The sequence below is a fragment of the Acanthochromis polyacanthus genome, chromosome 4, assembly GCF_021347895.1.
Source record: "Acanthochromis polyacanthus isolate Apoly-LR-REF ecotype Palm Island chromosome 4, KAUST_Apoly_ChrSc, whole genome shotgun sequence".
Classification (NCBI taxonomy): Eukaryota; Metazoa; Chordata; class Actinopteri; family Pomacentridae; genus Acanthochromis; species Acanthochromis polyacanthus.
In genome coordinates this window covers 27,647,914-27,667,946 of record NC_067116.1, presented here as the reverse complement: position 1 = coordinate 27,667,946, position 20,033 = coordinate 27,647,914, and the positions used below count along the sequence as shown (strand labels likewise).

The window sequence follows — 20,033 nt, the reverse complement described above, 5'->3', positions numbered from 1 at the left end:
AGAATGTGTTTGGTATGCTGGAGGAATGAATAAAGGAGGATGATTCTTGCTGGTCAGGTAGGGATTTAGATTTGAAGGCCATACTATAGCCAGAGGTCATATCATTTATTCTCAGCATTGATGCCTCTGGAATACTGTATGTGATATTTTTTTGTGTGTGTGTTACATCTCAGGCTGGTACCAGAGGGGCAAATAAGAGCTATGACAGCCTGGTAACTAGTGCTGTTCACCTCAATTATGGGAGTTAATGAATAGATAATCACATTTTGCATTTAGATTTGCTGCTTGTGTAGCGTTATTGTAACACACATTCCCTCCACAGTCTCTGGGGAGCGTTGCTGCCGGTCCGCAAAGCTCTCAGGCCATGTTCAGTCCCCTGACGTTTCCATGAGTCTGAGGCTTCCATCCTGCTGTAGGCTCAGTAAAGAAGGTGTTGACCCTGGTGACCTGAGCCTGCTTCCAGTGGGTGAGAAAGGGCTGCTCCATACTCTGTGCTTCAGGGTCAAATGGTTTTGTAGTTTGTAGTTTCCTCTAGTTAGATGTTTGTTGCAAATGACTGTTGAGAAAGGGGAGGATTTGGGCTCGTAGCTGAGTAGGTATCTCCGACAGGGAGGAGTTTGCCATGTTTTTGACATTTTGCTCAAGGAGATTATTGTGCTTCTATTTTGTGTTGCTCGTGAGTACAATTTTGAGCTGGATGTTGATTGGTGATTAGCATTATGTCACTGTTCATCTTCATTTATAATACATAATACGTGCCTAGAGAAAATTCAATTTTTGGTACCTGATCTGCATCTGTTCATCGTCTGTGTGCCGTTGTAATCCCCACTAAACTTGTAGCCCTCTGCACGTCTGTGTTCCTTTAAGATGAGAGAGGCTTTGATTTCCCCCATCTTTGTGTCACACTGACTGGCATACTGTTTGACAGGTGGAGTTAAAATAGAGAAAATTGTGGATGAAAATTTGTCAGTCTCAATCTCTTGCCCTGGGCTGTAGGCAGCAGAGACAGAAGCCCACTGCTTTGTGTCAAATGTTTATCAAAGGGCCTGATTAAATTGCTGTGTTCAGGGTAACAGCCTAATAGAAAAAAAGTGAAATCCCTATACCTTGGCAAGCAGTAGTTGTATGATTGTGAGCAGAATAAAGCAGGAGATGCTGAGGTGCCAGAAGAAACCTCTGACCAACCAGCTGTAAAGAAGGCTGGAACATCATATGCCCTTTGTTGTCGCACAAAAAGAGACGCAGGCTCTGAGATCTGTTGTTGTTCTCACTTTCCTCTGTCTTCTCAATCATTCTTTTTTTCTCTTCATTGCTGGAGGAAATAAACCTGGCCCCTTTTGCTGAGGCCGGCTAGCTTCCCCTGGCCATTCCTCTCTGTTTTGTTTCAAAAGGGCAAGGCTCTCCAGCCTGAGCAGTTTGCCCTGCAGTCCCACGCCAGGGGCGATGCTTGCCTCAGCTGCTTCATCACCGGGGGACTGGGCTAACGTCTCCTGACTGCACTTAGCTGTGTTTCTCTGATACGGTCATATCACATCAGCCTGGGCACATGTGACATTGCATCTGTCTCCAACTTTAAGCAGTTTGTTGCCATCCATGTTCTTTCTGCTTTTCTTTTCCCCTGTTTTGAGTGATGTTATGATTTGCCGCAATATTTTCTGGCAGCGCTGCTGCCACACGTTTGTGTCGGATAACAGGGCCTATTACAAGATCTCTCGATCTGGCCAGTTTTCGCCTACAGGAGACAGAGAGAGCTATGCCTCCCCCTCCCATTTTTTTTCCTCATCCTTACCCCCGCATTTGAATTTCTAGATAATAGGCTTTGACTTCTGGCTGCACGTTTATGGGTCTTTTCATGTTATCAGCTTAGCTCATAGCGTGGAGCTGAAGAACACAGACTCCTAGTGACAGGCCAGCCAGTCAGCAAGGCGAGCCTGTCAGGATCTCTCATACACTAATGATTTCCCTTTAGTCTATTTTCTGTCTCATTGGCCGTTTCCTTCAAAAACAAAATTGCTCATTTAAATTCTCATGCCTGGGGCATTTTGGTCTTCAAATATTGTTGGAAAGTGAAAGGATTAGGCAAAATATGCTTTTTTAAAATGTTAATATATTTTCTGGTTCACTTTCTCCTCTGAGGCCAATTAGAGAATTTCTGCTGGCTGCATTAATGTCAAACTGACATCCCCAGCTATAATTACACTGTGCTTGAAACCTAACTTTCACTTGTGGGTAGATGAGTGTGCCTTGCAGTGACACAGAGACTCGCTCTGCCAGCTTTTGATCATTTAATCATTGCTTGCTTTCTTTCACTCTTTCCTCCCTTGCTTGCTGGTGATCTCACCTTTTATTCTTTCTGTTGCAAAATGCAGTGTTGTGTTTCATTATTCACTGCCGCATTTTGCAGGTTTCATTAGTGACATCATGCCTCCACTTTGCCTGCTCACAGCAACACAAGGAGAATGGGATGGTCCCTTCAGGTGCAGATACCATATGTACATTGTTTACTCGCTTGATTCCCGATTTACATTGTGTTGTTTGTGTTCTCTGCATGTCTTCATCTTTTTTGTTCACGGTGAACCGAGTGAGTGTTGTCAGGAAGTGAAGGATGGGTAATGCATGGCACACATGCACCATGTCTTTGCCAGTCCTCCTTATGCTGCACTTCTGTGTCAAGACCAGGGAGACGGTTAATGACAGTTAATGCTTTCACCATGAATATGAATGCCTCCACAAAGTGCCTCTGAAACATATTCCACTTGTGAATTTGGGTGCTTTTTGCCTGTCAGTTGCCATGGAACCACTGATACTTCATTCTCAATATCTGTGAGGGAAAATGTGGATTGACACTTTGTGGCAAAAGATGATCAAAAATAATAATGAACAAAATTAGGCAGGACAAAGTTGAGTTTGTGTAGAAAGTTTCAAGGTGATTTGTGTACTATTGTAAAGTGGATTTCATATTTGTACGCTTTCAATGAGAAAAATTGCAGGTTTAGACGTTAGTGTGTGCGACACCAGATTTAAAAAAAAAAAAAATCCAAATAATTTTCCAGATGAAAAGGACAAAATGCTTTAAAAATGCAGATTTTCACAGCTTTACTGAACTCTTTTCAGGCTTTGTGTTGATGGGAGTGTTATCAGGCGTCACGTTTTTCTCCCTGGAGCGTTCTGTCGAGGTGCCGGCACAGCTACGTAACCGAACTCTTCGACTGTTTTTTGAGATGACTTCAGACACCAAATGTTGCTATCAGATGAGAGCAGACTCTTGTGAATGAGAATCCCCCGCCCCCCCATTTAGCCTCGAACAGCTTGGCAATTGTGATGCCAATCAACGTAATGACCCAGTGATTGTTTTGAATTTCCATTACCCCATGTTGGACACCATCAATCTGTTACAGTATGTGCTGTTTTTGGCTCAGGGGAGGAAGAAAAAAAAATCACATGGCACAGTTTGACAAAGTGCACACGAGCTTCCTCGGCTATTCGTAACGTCTGTCGACCACCCCCGTCGCCCCCACCACCCGCCTCCTCCGTCTTTTCTCCCCTCCTCGCTCTGTTTGCATTGTTTTACCCTTTTGCTTGGACTTCAGGTAATAGGAAATGGCACTGACCCCTCCTGATCCCCCCGATTACCTTCGTGAAGCGTGAATGTGGTATGGAATCACACATCAGGAGACGAGTTGTAATTATTTCTGCGATGCCATCAGCATGGATCAATCACTCAGGGAGGCTGCTAGTGGAACGCCGCTCGCAGCCATGGATGGAGCCAGCAGCGACCCTCTTTGACTGACAGCTTTGGTAATTAAGTGATTGTATAGACCCCTCCGACTGTTATAACAACCTTGTCAGGGCCAGTCTGTGTTTGGAACACACTCAAATCAATGTGTTCTCCACTCCCTGAGCATTTCTGATCCTGTACCTCAGACAAGAGGGGGGAAAAAAACTGTAACACTTTGCGGTGACATTTCATCCCTTGAATATTAGCAGCAAATCGCTTTTTAAAAAATACACTTTAATACACGTAATGCATATTTTTAACATATTTTAGTCTCATAGCAGGCCAGAAATGTTGATGTCCAGCGTGCTAACCCCTGATGAATAAAGGTAGATTTTACTCTCCTTCCTGTTGTATCATATTTTGAATTGCATGGCACAGAATAATACGAACCTGCACTTCAGATTTGAACTTGAATGTCACATGTTTCATTACTGCATGATGTGTGGAGGTTGAAATAATATACAGTATGTCTATCTTAAATGTCAGACCACTCTCACGCTGTAACCTTTAATTCCAGAGCTCCCAGGATGTAATTTTGCATTGAAATTTGATTCCCATCATTGCATCATCCTATCTTAGCCTTTTCCCACCGCACCGAAATGAAAAATATTTGCCAGAGGAGGAACACGTTGTCCTGCATGTGTAATGGTACCACTAATATAGTTCTAAAAGAGAGTAACTGGTGGAGTAAGTGTCCTTACATCCACAACAGACAGATGTGTCATTAATACCTCATCTGTTTACTGAGGCAAACAGTCACGTGTTCGGCATGTCGTTGCGTCTGAACTTGTAAATTGGCAACAACGGTATCCAGGTCAAGTTAAATCAATAGTGGACAAGTGCAGAAACTAATTAAAACACTTCATTTTAACCCCTCCAGCTCCCGTTTAGCGTTCAAAAGCAGAACTCAAACAGTGCTGAAGAGAGCAGAAGTAGTTGTAAGCTTTCAGAAGGCTGTTTTTAAGGGTTTCTCAGTGTGTGGCATCTCAGTTATTAACAGAGCTGTAACCCTGTGAAGTCTAACTCTTAATTAATTGATTTTTTTTAATATAGTTGTTTAGAGATCTGCTGAAGCCATCAGATGTGGCTGAAAATGCTGCAAAAAAATTATTTAGTTAGCTTTTGGCTGGATGATTTGTTTGTGTATATATAGAGTTTTATGTCACTTGACATTCACTGTTGTCATGAAATAACTAAGACAATAAATACATTAATAAACACTAGAAATGATCACAACTATGTGATTACAAGTGTTTTTTGCAGGTTGTTCATGCTAACTAAGGATTGAAGTCTTGTAAAATGCTATTAATGATTAAAATTGGGACAGGAATCACAGATTTTATTTAAGCACAGAACTTTATGTGCACAGCAAATGAAGCTCATAAAAAATGTCCACTTTTGTCTTCAGACTCATCGTATCAATGCGTCAAAAGTTATGCTTAGCTTCTTGCCAACTGGTGTAAACTTTAATCTTTTCTATTGAACAGCTTGCTGTAAGGTCAGAGTTGAGCAAACTGTTGCCACCGTTGCAGCGACGTATTTGACAAAAGAGGAAGTCTGAGTCAAATTCAAATGCACTCCCAAAGTGTCTGGTGCATTTGACAACAATACTGGAAATGGAAATGCATGGAAGTGGGGAAATGTTATTTTAAGGGTTGTAGAAAACTTAAGCCACATTCTGAACTGAAACTCAAAAAGATGCAAGATGTTGTCACTAATAAAAAAAGAAAGAAAGAAAAAAGGGAATATTCAGGAAACAGCAAGTGACTGTGATTCTCAGGCAGCAACGAAGGCGTCTCACTTCACTGTGAACTTATATATTATCTTCCTGTTTCCACCAGGTTTCCTCAAAATCACACATTCTCTCTTCCCCTGGCCACACACACACATATAAAAAGATTAAGTGTGTGATATTTGCTGCAGATTCCTCAAAACACAGAAGGCCTAAGTGTGCCAAGGTGCTAAAACCATCTTCATAAGAGCTTCATTTTCACATATTTTTTTTTCTGGACTTGAAGTAAGTCATCATGCAGCAGGCTGATGGGCAACAACTCTGTTCTCGGAATTTAGATTTTCAGATTAGTGCACCATTCTAAATCCTCCTGAGAAGCTGAGAAAAATAACTGTTTTTCATTTGTTTAATTGAAGCATTTGCTGTGGTTTAAACGCTGACCAGAGAGCAGAAGTGACATTGTGGGTGATACAGGTTATTGTCACGCTGAGACCCTGACTTCATACATACCCTTAGACCCTTAGACAGCTCGTCCTTTTGCAGCTTTTAATCAATATAATTCCCCCTCGACCATCTGTCAAGGACAACTTTGATGGGACAGTCAGTTGCTGACACTGGAGCCATTTTCACACACTGATTGGATCTAACTTAAAATATTTACAAGGAAATCATAATTCAATTCATGCTAAAATGTGAATACAAAATTGTGGGCTTTTACAAGCATTATTCCACAAAATGTGTCTGATTTTTCCGCGGAGTCATGCAGCATCAGTTTGCATTATTTTAATTGCTCCAGTTAGAGAATGTGACTGGAATTGTTTTTTTTTTTTAGCAGCAGGAATGATGATGATGGTAAATGGGTATTTTATTATAAGCAAGCTAAACTTTTGACTGTTTCCTGGAGTTAAAAAAGAATCTCAATTATTTTGATATTTAATAGAGAAACCATAACATTTGACTTTATTTTTTAATTTAAAGGCTTTTAAATTCTATAAACTTTAATTTCTGTACATGCATAATTTCAAAGCCCTTTTCCTCTGTCCTGATTGGACCCTGCTTTTCATGACGTTGCTGGTGGAAATTTAAAAAGCACGCAAATAAATAAATAAATGTCTGTATTCATCGCGATTCAACAAACTACCAGTGAGTTGAATTTAACTGTGCAGAAACTGATCTTTTGACTAATTAAAACAAACAAACACAACTTTCCCCACATGCCGTTTAAAACTCCTGCGTCCCTCTGAGGATGTCCGGCTCTCCCTCCCTGCACCCTCCTCCCCCATCTCTGCCTCCCCCTCATCTCTGCCTCACCCTCCCTCCCCCCCTCAGCAGTGACTGACAGTCTAAATGCGGGGGTGTCCCTCTGTAAACGCCGCAACTGTGCAACCTAAAGGTCGCCAGCGGTGAAGTGACAGCTTACACGCAAAGCCGCCAGAGAATCAATATGGTGCCAGCCACTGTTACACCGTCCCATCATCGACCATCAGCTGAGGCCAATAACACGATACCCTAACTGGTAGCTTTCAATTTGCTCCCGCGGCGCCTTAAAAAAACCTAATAATTGATTGATTGTTCCTGTTTTCAGTTGATGAGCAGCCCGTGCGCCTCTGCACACATTGACTGACGTGTTTAAGCATCGCTTTGATCTGATCTGAGCGATTTGTAGGGAATAAGGTTTATGGGGGGAAAAAGGCCTGATTAAAGGTTGGACTGGATATTCTAATTGGCTCCGCGTGGTTGTGGAGGAAACGGTGTGGAGTGTTTTTTGTTTTTTTTTTCTGGCTCCATGCGCTGCGCGTAAAACCAGCTCGTGTGACGGTGGCAGGGTTTGGATGATTGTTTAAAATTAAATTGTGCTGAAATGTGAAGCAGCTCTGCTTCAGTGAAGGGCAGAGGAGGCCTCAGTTGTGCTCATGAACTTCACTCCAGCAGACTGTGGCCTCGCTTTGTCGCCGCCTTGTGCTCAAACTCTGCCTGCATCTGATGCGCCAGGAGGACACACACCTACCGAGACACGAGTTAAACCTCATTCCACCTCACAGTTATTTTAAATACATTTAACTGAAATTAAGAGTGTGATTACTTTGCTTTAAAGATTTTGGGAAAAGTGATTTTTTTTGTTGTTAAACTGTTTAATGAAATTTTAAATGGGAAAACGTGCCAAAATATGTAAAATGATCAAAAATGACCTGCTGATAATTAAAACATTTCAATTTGTAATAAAAATAAAATGTATTTAACTTCTAGTAAAACTGACGGATTAAAATAAGCAAAAAAAATCATACAGGTTATCTTGTAATAAATGAAAATACTTGAAAGAAACACATGCAGGATTTGCTGAAGGCAAACCCCGATTTAGTGAAAAGAAATAAAAAATGTTAATCGACAAAATTAGCAGATTGTTGTATTTCAAATAAATAAATCAAGAACAAACCTATAAATCCGGATTTTTGAGCTGCATTAAATCTTCACCAATCCGCCTCACACGAAAAACCATCATCAGCTCCGTTTGTTTTCCTGCAAAACCTGCTAAAGGAGAAGAAAAACAATAATAATCAAAAGAAAAATAGCAGAAGGTGTTCCGGTGATCCGTCCACAAATTCCGAGATGAGGCTGCGTTGTCTGTGGAGGGACAAAAAAAAATCCATCTGAGAGAAATTAGACATGTCCAGCAAAAAGAAAAGAGCCCGTGCAGCTGCTTTCACCTACCCCTGAGATGTGGCATCATCCGGAGACAGACGCACCTTCCAGCCTCCTCTGCAGACGCTCTGTCAGCCCGCTTCCCTCCACATCTCCACGTCCCTCACATCCACGTCGGGAGGGGAAGAAAGTGCTGAATTTCTACTACCTTTGAACGCTCATTAGCACCTCATAATTACTTTACTAATTAGGATGACATGGTTATTAACAAGATGCGCTGTCATGACAGTCACCGCTACTCCTCCCCGCTCCTAAATATGTCGACCTCAGAATATATCCATAAAGACAGATCAGATGGCAGCCGGTTATCAGCGCGCCATCGTGGCCTGGATTCCAGATTTAATATTTAAAATTCAAAATCAGCCTTGGAAAAAGTCACTTTTTTTTCTTCCTTACGTTCCTAAAAGCACAAGATATTATTGTACATGTGGCGCGCCTTTTACGCACAACTTTACCAAGCAAAATGAAAAAAACTATTTAAAAAAGATTTCTCCTACCATGCTGCTGCCACGGAGGATTTCTTCTTTTTATAGTTTACAGTGTACCAGCTCTAAATTTTATTTCATTAATAAAAATTGAATAAAAATCCTACATCTTTTTCTCTCGCAGCCAGAAATTCATATAAAAATGTTTCCAGCTTGGCGTTAAAGCACATGCATGTGTTTTTCCTTTTTTCTTCTTCTTCTTCTTCTTCTTTTATTTTTTTTTAAAGAGCTGCACTAAAACTCAATGCAATGGTTGGCTTGAACCGTCTGGATGAAGAAACAACTCCCTGATTGGGTGAAGGAGCCGGAGCCGGTCGGGGATGCGAGCCAATGGCGGCGCGGGGAAGGAAGGGCTGGGTGGGTGGGTGAGGAGGCGAGGGGGAGGTGGGGAGAGAGAGAAAAAGGCGTCGAGTGTTTATTATAAAGGAGAAAATATTAATTCCCCCTCGCCGTGGGCCGTGACGTCAGTATAGGAAGTCATTGTAGAGCAACACTGGAGCGATTAGCAGCAAAAAGGGGGAGCCTGATGTCGAGGAGTCAGCCCTATGTATATCTCTCTATACGCCTCAACTTTTAACACAAAGTTCAATATAACACAAAAAGGGACGTGGACTACCCACACTTTGCTTTTCCGCGTTTTCACTGAATGTAACACCCTGGACCATAGGCTGCCTGAGCCGCCTGTAAACGAGGATTTTGTTTCTTTCCTGGGTTTATTCCTCAACTCTTTTTAAAAATTTCCCCCCCTTTCTCTGTAGCTCCCGAGTTAATTTTATTATTTTTTGCTGACTTTCTTGTGATTTGCACCGGAGGAGAAGCAGCTCGCTGTTGTTATGAAGACTTCATCCCTCCTTTCTTAATATGGAAGGATCCAGCGGGTCGAGTTTTGGGATAGACACTATTTTATCCGGCGCTTCTAACTCTGGCAACCCCGTGCTCATGAACGGAGATTTTCGCCTCGGCGACAGCAGGACAGCGGATTTCAGAAGCCAGGCAACCCCGTCGCCATGCTCGGAGATAGACACTGTGGGAACGGCCCCCTCGTCCCCCATCTCGGTCACCATGGAGCACGGCGCCGATGCGCATCTGGTCCAGGACAGCCTTCAGCATCACCACCATCACCACAACCAGCCGCAGAGTTTGCCGCTGTCGCCTCAGCAGCAGGCGCAGCAGCAGCAGCCGCTCGCCGGGGCCGGCTGCGCCCCGAGGACTGCCACCTCCTCGTTTCTAATCAAAGACATTTTAGGCGACAGTAAACCGCTGGCAGCCTGCGCACCTTACAGCACCAGTGTATCCTCACCGCATCACACGCCAAAACCAGAAAGTGCCACGGCTCCGGACGGCTTCAGGCCCAAGTTGGAACAAGACGAGAACAGGAGCAAGTTGGACAAAAGAGACGACATTCAGAGTGAAATGAAATGCAACGGTAAGAGCATCAGCTGTTCTTTACCTGAGAGAAAGACGCACAGCATGTAGGCTGCTGGTTTGGAAATGTCAGGTGTTGGAAATAGCCGGAAAAGGCAGCTAGATGGGAGCTGAGCACAAACTTCCTACTTTACATAGTAATAATAATAATAATAGTGTGATTCTTTGTCTTAGTTCCAGCCTCCTTTATTAGTCTAATAGATGTGAAAACAGATGTAAGCCTGGTGATTTTCCCCGCGCGAGGGGCCTCCCTAGTGGGTCAATTAGAGAGATTATTGTTCTTCCTAGAGGGGGGATCATGGCGCACTGAAACACAGCTACAAATAGAGATGGATTGATATATTGATTTCTCGTTTTCTGAAAGAGAGAGACAGAAAAAAACTTCAAATGACAAATACACCACAAGTTTTTTTTTATTTATTTATTGCTTTTTCTTTGCCACACATGTTGGCGCGCGTTGTACAAGTTTCGGGGCAAAGTTTGATCACTTTCACTGCTGTGTGCTTATTTCTCGCAATATTTGAAAGGGAATTTCTGTGTTATTGTGGATGCTGTGTGAGGGCTTGTAAGGCCTCCATGGTTTGAACCACAACTCACCCGCATTTGCTTTGCGCTCAGGGACTAAAGAAGAGGGTGACCGGGAAATCTCCAGTAGCAGAGACAGTCCACCGGTGCGCACGAAAAAACCTCGCAAAGCACGGACAGCCTTTACCGACCACCAGCTCAACCAGCTGGAGAGGAGCTTTGAGCGACAAAAATACCTCAGCGTGCAGGACCGCATGGACCTGGCAGCGGCTCTCAACCTGACAGACACACAAGTCAAGACCTGGTACCAAAACAGACGGTAGGCAACCAGCACTTATTATTGTTAATAATTATAATATTAAGTGCATAATTTGGAAAGTGTCCTTTTTATTCTTGTTGGTGCGAGATTAAAAACAAAAACAAAAACAGGATATTGCATGGAAGCACACTGGGAGGTGTAAGAATTATAAAGATTACACTAATAGACAAATGAACCTCACTTTGTGTGGCATTCATCTAATTTAATTTTCTTCTCTAATTATTATATTTTTCTGGACACTTTAATTCACATTTGGCAAATTTCTATTTATGTTTGGGCACCACTTTTTCTTCCCATTTCTAATCCATGCATAACCACTGCAAGACGTGCAATTTAACTCACTAATTATTTTAACAATAAGTTTTAGTTTGAGGGGAAAAAAGAAAAATATATCTTTTAAAGGACTGCAGACACCTGAAGCTGACATTATGGTTAATTCTTAATATGTCAAAGTTGTGTCAAAAATGGCTTTTTTTTCCAAAAAAGTGAAATTTTATGAAAATGTTTTTTTCAGCTTCTTGCTTTAAAGCTTTTTGATGCCTGAGTTATTTGTAAACCGTTAGTAAGTGCTTTTCATTTATTTTTTTGCAAGTACATTAAAATATTCTACCTTTTCTATGTTGCATATTTTCCGCTAAAAATATTTCTGATTTTATCAAATAGATCTTCTAAAATATCCTTTCCTTTATACCAGTGACCCTTTAAAATCAAAGCTGATTTTTTGAGAACGGTACAGCTCGAATAAGTTTAGACTGAAACATATTTCCTTCCCTTTTCTCCCCCTTCTTCTTCCCCTCTAATTAAACCTTAAGCACATATTCGTGCCTGTTATAATTAGGCCTCTGCATACCAATGAAAGGGGCCGTTTGGGGAATTAGCAGGAGAGATGAGATGATTAAATAATTCATCTGTTGTATTTTGATCCGATGTTGCAGGACGAAGTGGAAGAGGCAAACGGCGGTGGGATTAGAGCTGCTGGCTGAAGCAGGAAACTACTCGGCCTTACAGAGAATGTTCCCGTCGCCCTACTTCTACCACCCGAGTCTGCTGGGCACCGTGGACAGCACGACGGCCGCCGCGGCCGCCGCAGCCATGTACAGCAGTATGTACCGGACTCCTTCCACGCCGCACCCCAGCCTCCAGAGACCTCTAGTCCCCAGGGTGCTCATTCATGGCCTTGGGCCGGGGGGGCAGCCGGCACTAAACCCCCTATCCAACCCGATGCCCGGCACGCCGCACCCGCGATAAAAACGGGCAAAAAATAAGACGATGACCAGAAAAAACAAAAAAGCTGGTTGAACACGTGATGTGAGTAACTGCATCGGAACCCACATTGCAGGACTTTTTTTCCTTTCTCTGTCCCCCTCGTCCCTTCAAAAAAAGAGACACATTTAAAGACATTTTACAGAAGTAAAGGAGGTATTTAATATAGGCCCAAATACAGAACTTTGTGTGCGGGGCTACAGCGAGGACTGCTCATGTCTGATTGTTTGTTTGTTTGTCTTTTGTACAAATACACTTACATTAGCAAATAAACTTATAAAGTTTATTAGATGGAGAAGAACTGAATGAATAAAGTAATGATACTAATTGATTTGTAGACGCTTCTATTGAAACACGAGTCCAAATTTCTTTTTAAAAAAAACCTTCCATACAAGAAACCAAAAATAAATCCAGATGTTAATTTCCTCATAATTTCTCTCAATTAATATGCAAAAATATACTCTTAAAATTTTTTATTCCAAAAACACGTTGACCCACATTTAACACGTCACTCTTTCCCAAGCTGATGTAATTTTGTGCCAAAAACGGATGAAGGTAAATAATTTGTAACAGCAGCATATGGTCTCTAAATGGGAAGATACAGAACCAGTGATCAGCCGACTGGAGGTCAGCTTCCACTGCTTTTATATTTGTGTTTACCAGCACATATGCATATGGATGCGCAGCAGCTGATTGGTGGTGGGGATGAATGGTTTTTCTTTCTTTTTTTTTGGATGAGACTGGGTATACTGGGAATGTGGCCTTAGCTTAGCAGCTGTTCCCTGGGAGCACAGCGAGACAATAAACCTGAATTTCTCAGCGTGAGCGATCAGTGCAGCAGGATCAGGGCAAGAAGCCTGCAAGAATGGAGCAAAAAAAGGTGCTGATAATCTGCTCATTCTCAATAACCAATAGCCGTTAGTGAACTTGTTTCAGGAAGTTTTGGGGGGGGAAATAATCTCCTGTGACCTCGGTGTCATTTGAAGTTTTGCGTCATGTCTTGCATCATTTAAAAAAATCCAGCTTCAAGAAATTAATTTTTCAAATGTTTTCTGTTGCGGTTTTAGCTATCTTTTATTTTTATTTGTACTGAACAAACAACAGCGCGTGCTTGGATTTAAATGTTATTAAAATACTTTGATTTTCTTTAGCCTCCTCTAAGCGCGCACCCCGGAGAATATGGCGAGGGGGCGCTTGGTGTGAATTAGCGCCTCGGGGCCTGTTTGTTTGGGTTACTTTTTATTTATTCTTTCTTATTACAGTGAGCCAGATAGACTTTGGTGCTTTTAAAAACGAGGACTGCATGCAAACCTTCAGCAGGCACATTATTGTACATTTTGGTTTCGACTTTTACGCTCAGTTGCTTTTCTCCTACTATTATTATATATTGTAATATTGTAAGAAAACTGCTGCAACATTTTAAGCCAGGATTCAATTTTTTTGGCTATGCGTAAAGACGCGCGCAAAACTAGCCAGCATTGTCATCCAGCCAGTGGACGCAGCAAATGCAGGCTAAAGTTTCTGTGCGTCTTAATACCTTGAACACGTTAATGATGCCTGTTTAATCCATCTGCTTGTCACTCACTCTGTGGACACTCAGAGGAAAACAGGTCCCGCTGCTTTCACTTTCTACTCGGACACCGCCGTGAAGGACTCACTACATCCATTAAATGCGCCTTATTTCCCCTCTCTATTTAACCAAAGTGCGCAGACAGGCCCCGGGATTACTATTATTATTGGCTCGAGTGTTCACTGCGTAATTATGGCGCGCACTCCTTGTTCCAGTAATTACACTAAATACAATATCCATTCTCGTTCAAATCTCAGGGTTTGTGGAGAATCAGGGCAGCAGGAGACGCGTTTTTCTGGAGAGCAGAGACCGTTTATAGGAGCCATCGCTTCCCTTCTCGGCCTTGTGCGCAGTGATTGCGGCTCTGCGTGGCCTGTATCGCCAGTGTTGGAAAATATTAGCCGACCATATTGACCCTGCAGCTCCTGGCCATTACTGCAGTATAGTGCCAACGCATGTTGTTCATATGCATGACTTCTACAGCATTATTTATTTATTGCACTCTGCGGGTGGGAGGGGAGGGGTGTCGGCGGTTGTGCGGGCTGTTTCCAATTCATTAATAATAGGCTGAGCCATACAGCAGCACTGAATTAATAGGCTCCTACCAGCTCCTACTACCTGGTAATTTTTAGGCGTTGCTGTAATCAGATTTTTTTTTTAAATGTCTTTTTACGCACATGACTGGAATATTTTGCATTGGTCATGGGCTCAGTCAGTCGCAGTATATATGAATGTGAAATTCTTTTTAAAAAAATGTGCTGGCTGAGGTTTATTACAGGTGGATTAAATAATAGCATTTTGGTGCAAATTCGGAAATATCTGATATTATTTGGCCTCGCTGCTGAAGCCAAGCGATTTTTTTTGTGGACAAAGATGAGCAATACTTAAGGAAACCCAATCAGTGGTGTAAAAAAAAGGGCAGCAGACTTGAATAAAGAGGATTAGGCCTTTCTTTTACATGGCGCATATTATCCAGAACAGATGGGCTTTAGAGAGTCGTTTTCTTCTTCTTCTTCTTGCCTCAAGGAACCTTGTTGGGCACTTTAATTGCCACTTTTTCCAACTGATGTAATGGTGGGATATCTTTTTCATTACAATAATGAGGTAACACTTGCTCTCCTTGGCCTCTCATTATCACATCTCCTACATCACTCACTAAACACAAATTTAACCCCCCACCTCTCCCCCACCCCACCTTCCCCAAAAAATTGTCCGCGCTAACTTCTCTTATAGATCTCGTAATAAGCAGCTGCTCTGTGCGTGTGTGTGTGTGTGTGCGTGTGTGTGTGTGTGTGCGCGCGTGCGTGTAAATGTGCGTTGCAGCAGCCCTTTTCATTAAGGAGCCTGCAGGAGAATTAAAGCTCTGCATAATAATAACGGTTCACGAGGCCGATGACATTTTTTTTTTTACAAAACTGTAAATTGTAGCTTCAGTTGGTAACGTGCATCAGAGGGTGAGGAGCTGCGCCATTCAAACGCACGCATGCATCAAGTTGGTCGCGCTTTTGCACTGATCTTAGTTCAAAACGCAGAAAAAACAACAACCTGAGACATGGTCAGCCTTGATATTTTCTCAGCTGGTACATCAGTGACTATTTCCTCAATCCTAACTCTCACTATAACGCTTTAAAAATGCACATTTTGCCCACTAGTGCGTTCCAAAATGTCACATTTAAGTGCAACTTCTTTAAAAAAAAAATTAATAGAAGGCACACAAAAGAACTTAATTAATTAGCACCCTTTAAAGCAGTACTTATGTTTTTGGAGACATAATGGGTCATAGGAAGCAGATTTCTAAACTTAAACCTACATAAGTTTTACTCACATCAAACATTTATTTTCTCAAATTGTTTTAATTGCTTTGGTTTGGTTGTTAAGCTGGTCAGGGATCATTATAAATAAAATTTGTATATTTTCCAACAACTTTTAGACAAATATTGTCATGACATAAACAAATAAAAAACCTACATGAAGTGTCTAATTTGGACTTATAGACTGCATTGTATATGTCAGATGAATTATATATTTTTTTTAACTCTAAGATGTTGGGAAATTAATATTAGTTTAAGACATTTCAAGACACTTAATGTGAAGTTAGGATGACATAAAAATATCCTTTAACTGTGAAGTATTGTTATTTTCCCACCTAGCAACATATCTGAAATTAGTGATAGGAAGTATGTGTGATAAATAGTTCTTTTTGACTTTCCCCTGCCTAGAAAGGCTCCTAAAGTTTGGTTGTTAAGAGCAGTGAGTAACCAGGGAACAGACTTGTTGACATGGAGGCTGTAAGCCATCCACTCGTCATCCTGATAAACACCCACCTCACGGCTGAGCCCAGACTAGCACGGACATCTGCAACAGTCCCGGCTGAATGATGCCGTATAGCTGCGACATATCATAGTTTAAATGGCCTCATCATTTCAGCAAATCCAGCCAGTTTCCCTCTCCCTTTTTGTCAAGTGACAGGACAGCTGATGGCAGAGAAGCTCCGCTACCTTTCAAGTTTCAACCAGGCGCCGTCACATGCGACCGCACAACCAAGAAGAAAAAAGTCTGTCAGCAGTGATGTCAAAAGCTTCAATTTTTACAGAGCAATTAGGGGTTTCATCACAGAGGAGTGATGTCAGGATTCATTACGGCTCAGCAACAGCTAATTGCTTCAAGGTTAAAGTAACAGATCTGACGGCATTATATTTTAAGTGACAGACTCAAATTCTGGTGGTGTTTCATAGAGCACAGCTCTGACATTAAGGCAGTGTGCTCAGGAGGATGGGGGCTGAGAAGCAATAGAAATTACTGCACATTAGGATTGTGATTGGTGAGAGGAGCAGCGACTCTCTGAGGTACACACCACTGTTTGGGTCTGCCACTAGAAAGGGGAAACAAAGGACAGTGTAACATGCACTTTGCAAACACCTTTTCAAATACATCATTCTTGAGTGGTGGCCCTCGTGGGTATAAAATATTCACCCAAACTAACAGAAATCTGTCCTCTGTTCAAACTTGACTAAAGTCTATTTTATGTCACATTGAAGTTGCTTGATGCACTGCTGTACATTTGCTAACAACCCTTGAATATGAGGCTGTGACCTCTGTTTGCCTCCCAACTTTGGAGTTGTTCAATGAAAAATAGATTTTTGTCTCTCTGCTTGTTAGATTCAAATAATTTTATAAAGGGGTGACTGGCCAGTGTGACAGTATTTCAAAACAAGGAGGCAAAGATTCTTCAATAATATCACTAGTTTCATCTTACAGCCACTTGTCGAGGTCCACCCTCATTATAGGAGTCACTTCTGTGCAATGTGGAGCCTTTGTCGCTTCAAGACAGCAGAAATTAAGTCTAAATAAAACTCTTTTTTTTTTATCATCTTTACATTGTTATAGCTAATATGTTAGCAAACAGTTGCCTAGCTACACGTTCAGCACATACGTTAGCATTCATTCATTTCAATTTTGCTCTTCTTTCGGCCTTGTTTTAGTTTTTCACAAACTCCTGAGGGAAGATTCTGGGTCCTTAGCTGCTAAATGCTCCACTCTGTTCACCAGCTAATTGCTAATTTTGTCTGATCATTTGATCATTTGGTGTTGCATAGCTAGCAAACTCATTGTTTTTAGAATCCATGGGACCAACCTACAACAATACAGTTGCAGCCCAACAACCTAAACAATCAGATAAAAGACACCATAGAAGGAACCGTAGAACTGCAGGTAATTCACTGTGGATTGTTTACTACAAGTGACCCTTATTATCCAGGTATCCAAATCTAGTCCATTGTTCACATGAAATATTGATTGTAGCAGCTTTAAGACATTGCACAAGTGAGCAGAGGCAGCTGAAAGCTCCAGCTTTGGTCTTGGCTAAGTTAACACCCTCGTATTTAGACCTTTTCATATCTTAATGACCCCAATTTGAGAGAGAAATCGAACGTATTTGAGCAGACTGAATATGGATTGGGGCTTCCATGCCAGAGATCCTCCGCAGTCATTCCTTTTCAAATGAGCAGTTGTTTACCCTTGGCTTTTTTCCTCCTCTTAAAGTAGAATACCTGATCCTTTGAACTGATTGTTTGTTTAACCGCTGCTGGGAATCAAGAATCCCCGAGGTCTGAGTAAGTGTTGATCTAAGGTTGGATTTGAAATAGCCTAATGAGGAACTCTTTGGATAATTAGTGATAGCTGGAATGCTTGTGGATAATTTGAGTGCTTCGCCACCCTGTATGAGCAAGACGACGGGGAGGAGGGCGGATGATGAAAGAACAGGAAGATCAGGGTTAATGAAAATTAGCATGTCAAGTTAGTCCCTACCTCTGTGCTTTTTTTTGTCGTCTTTTTTTTTCTTTTGTTCTTCTTAAGATGCGTTATTGTTGATGTAATGGAACAATTAGCGGCGAGGTTCATTGTAGGGATAAGGTGCTGTTGGGGAGGACGGCTGCTGCTGCTGGAACTACAACTAACGCTGTGGTAATTAGAGTCAGGAAGGTGTCTGGGAGTGAAGTCCAGCAGGAAATGAGGAGGTGGCAGTGGGCCTATGGGGAGAAAAAAGGCTGCCCCCCTTCTGTGCCCACTCGGTAGTCAGTGGGAGACCACAAACAGGAGCTGTGCCCAGTTCAGACAATCATACAAGTTTGGACTGGTCTGGACTAAACCACCAGTTAATTCTGCTTTTGATGGTTTTCACGGCTGATCCGTCATCCGTGTGTGTATGTGTCAACACACACACACACACACACACACACACACACACACACACACACACACATACACACACACACACACACACAGTCATGGCTGGTGTTAATAAAGATATGCAAGGCAAGAATTGTGGTTTGTTGTTATTGGAAAACAACGGATCTCCTAAAGGCGTGATACTATAGAGTCAAGTGAACATTACAGTGTGATTAAAATGCTCCACAGACACAATCTAATCGGTTGCATGTTGATCGACTGATATCTCTGCAGCAGTAAAAGAAATCTTGTCTAAACAGAACCAGATCTGGCTCTGATTCTACAGCATGGCAACGTGAGGATGATGCTGCTGACCTCATTTCCATCACATTGTTTGTTTTCGTTTTGAATCACAAGAACAAGCAGCGAGCACTCGCTGGAGGTTGTGTTATGGCGCAGTTAATTACATTTTTAAATTAAAGCTGTCTCCAGATCAACTTGGTGAAGAGTGACACTGGGAGCAACATTAGGTGCGAAGAGGACGACTGATAGGAGTTTACAAGTACCTGCGATGTGCAAGCGCAGGCCTGCCGAGTGGTGAGATGTGATTAGAGGCTTGTGCTAAGCGCTGTCTGGCCCTCTCACCGCTTTTACTGCTGCGGGCTTCAGGCCAGAATGCAAGTTGTTGATTGGCGCCGTGTTTGTAGATATTTCACAACTGTCATCTCCTGCAAGAATCAGAATGACTTTATCGCCAACACATGCATACGAAAGCATATGCCTGCATCTCACAAAGTGTTGAGAAACTTGGATGTATGTGTGTGCACACCCAGAAATGCTAAAAGTGTTGCTAAATGGATAAGGAAGGATCAGATCACCAAGGGAGTCAGAATGGTGCAACGAGACAATGGTTGTGTTTCTCACTGGCAGTTGGAAATAAACAGAGCTTTTTCCACAGACAAAACTGGTCTTTCTCTGCATTAACTATGGGTATGGGCTTTTTATAAGGTTATTTTCCCCATAGCCACACAAAGCAGCTACCCCCCTAGTTGAAGCGATTTGCTGTTCACAATGCCTCAGCTTAACCAGCTAGGTCAGGTCAAGTTGACTCAGACAATAGGGACTTTAGTGTCTCACCCACAGCACAGAGTGTCGCAGAAACAAAGCCACTCGCTGCAAGTGGAGCAAACATTTCATAAAGTCGTGGCCTCAGTCTATAAATGTCTCCTTTAATCTGTTATTTCTCATCAAGCAGACCTTTTATCCATTCTGGCACTTTGGAAAAAAAAATCAATATTTGTGAAAATATTGTACCAAATTATGTTCTTGTGCCCGATTCTTTTTCTGACTCTGCTGCACTTTAGCACAGAACATTTATTTCGAGCTCATTCATTTTACTGCCATTTTTATACATGTGCACAAAAGGCTCAGGTCTTATCAGAGCAGGAAGGATCCAGTGAAATATAGGGCTGGGTGATGGTTCATATTGTTGCCTATTGGCATTCATTAAAATAATGCCGTGAAGATGATAGTTTGCTCACATTGTGTTAATGTTTGACAAAGTTCTC

General features: G+C 42.0%; 1 protein-coding gene across 3 annotated transcripts; it reads left to right on the top strand.

Moving 5' to 3' along the window:
- Positions 1 to 9,144: 9,144 nt before the first annotated feature.
- Positions 9,145 to 12,558, top strand: barhl2 (BarH-like homeobox 2). Of its 3 annotated transcripts, none has more exons than XM_022221464.2 (3): positions 9,145 to 10,121; positions 10,751 to 10,964; positions 11,900 to 12,558. In XM_022221464.2, exons 1-3 carry the CDS (start codon positions 9,557 to 9,559, stop codon positions 12,210 to 12,212), a joined length of 1,092 nt encoding a protein of 363 aa, XP_022077156.1. In that variant the 5' UTR covers positions 9,145 to 9,556; the 3' UTR covers positions 12,213 to 12,558. The 3 variants fall into 3 exon arrangements, with proteins under 3 accessions (XP_022077156.1, XP_022077087.1, XP_022077022.1); XM_022221395.2 differs by having other exon boundaries at positions 9,146 to 10,121; positions 10,748 to 10,964; XM_022221330.2 differs by having other exon boundaries at positions 9,146 to 10,121; positions 10,739 to 10,964.
- The last annotated feature ends 7,475 nt before the right edge of the window (positions 12,559 to 20,033 follow it).

Coding starts and splice junctions, on each gene's coding strand:
- barhl2 (XM_022221330.2), top strand. CDS start 9,557: ATGGAAGGATCCAGCGGGTCGAGTTTTGGGATAGACACTATTTTATCC. Junction 10,122..10,738: donor GAGTGAAATGAAATGCAACG/GTAAGAGCATCA, acceptor CTTTGCGCTCAG/GGACTAAAGAAGAGGGTGAC. Junction 10,965..11,899: donor ACCTGGTACCAAAACAGACG/GTAGGCAACCAG, acceptor CCGATGTTGCAG/GACGAAGTGGAAGAGGCAAA.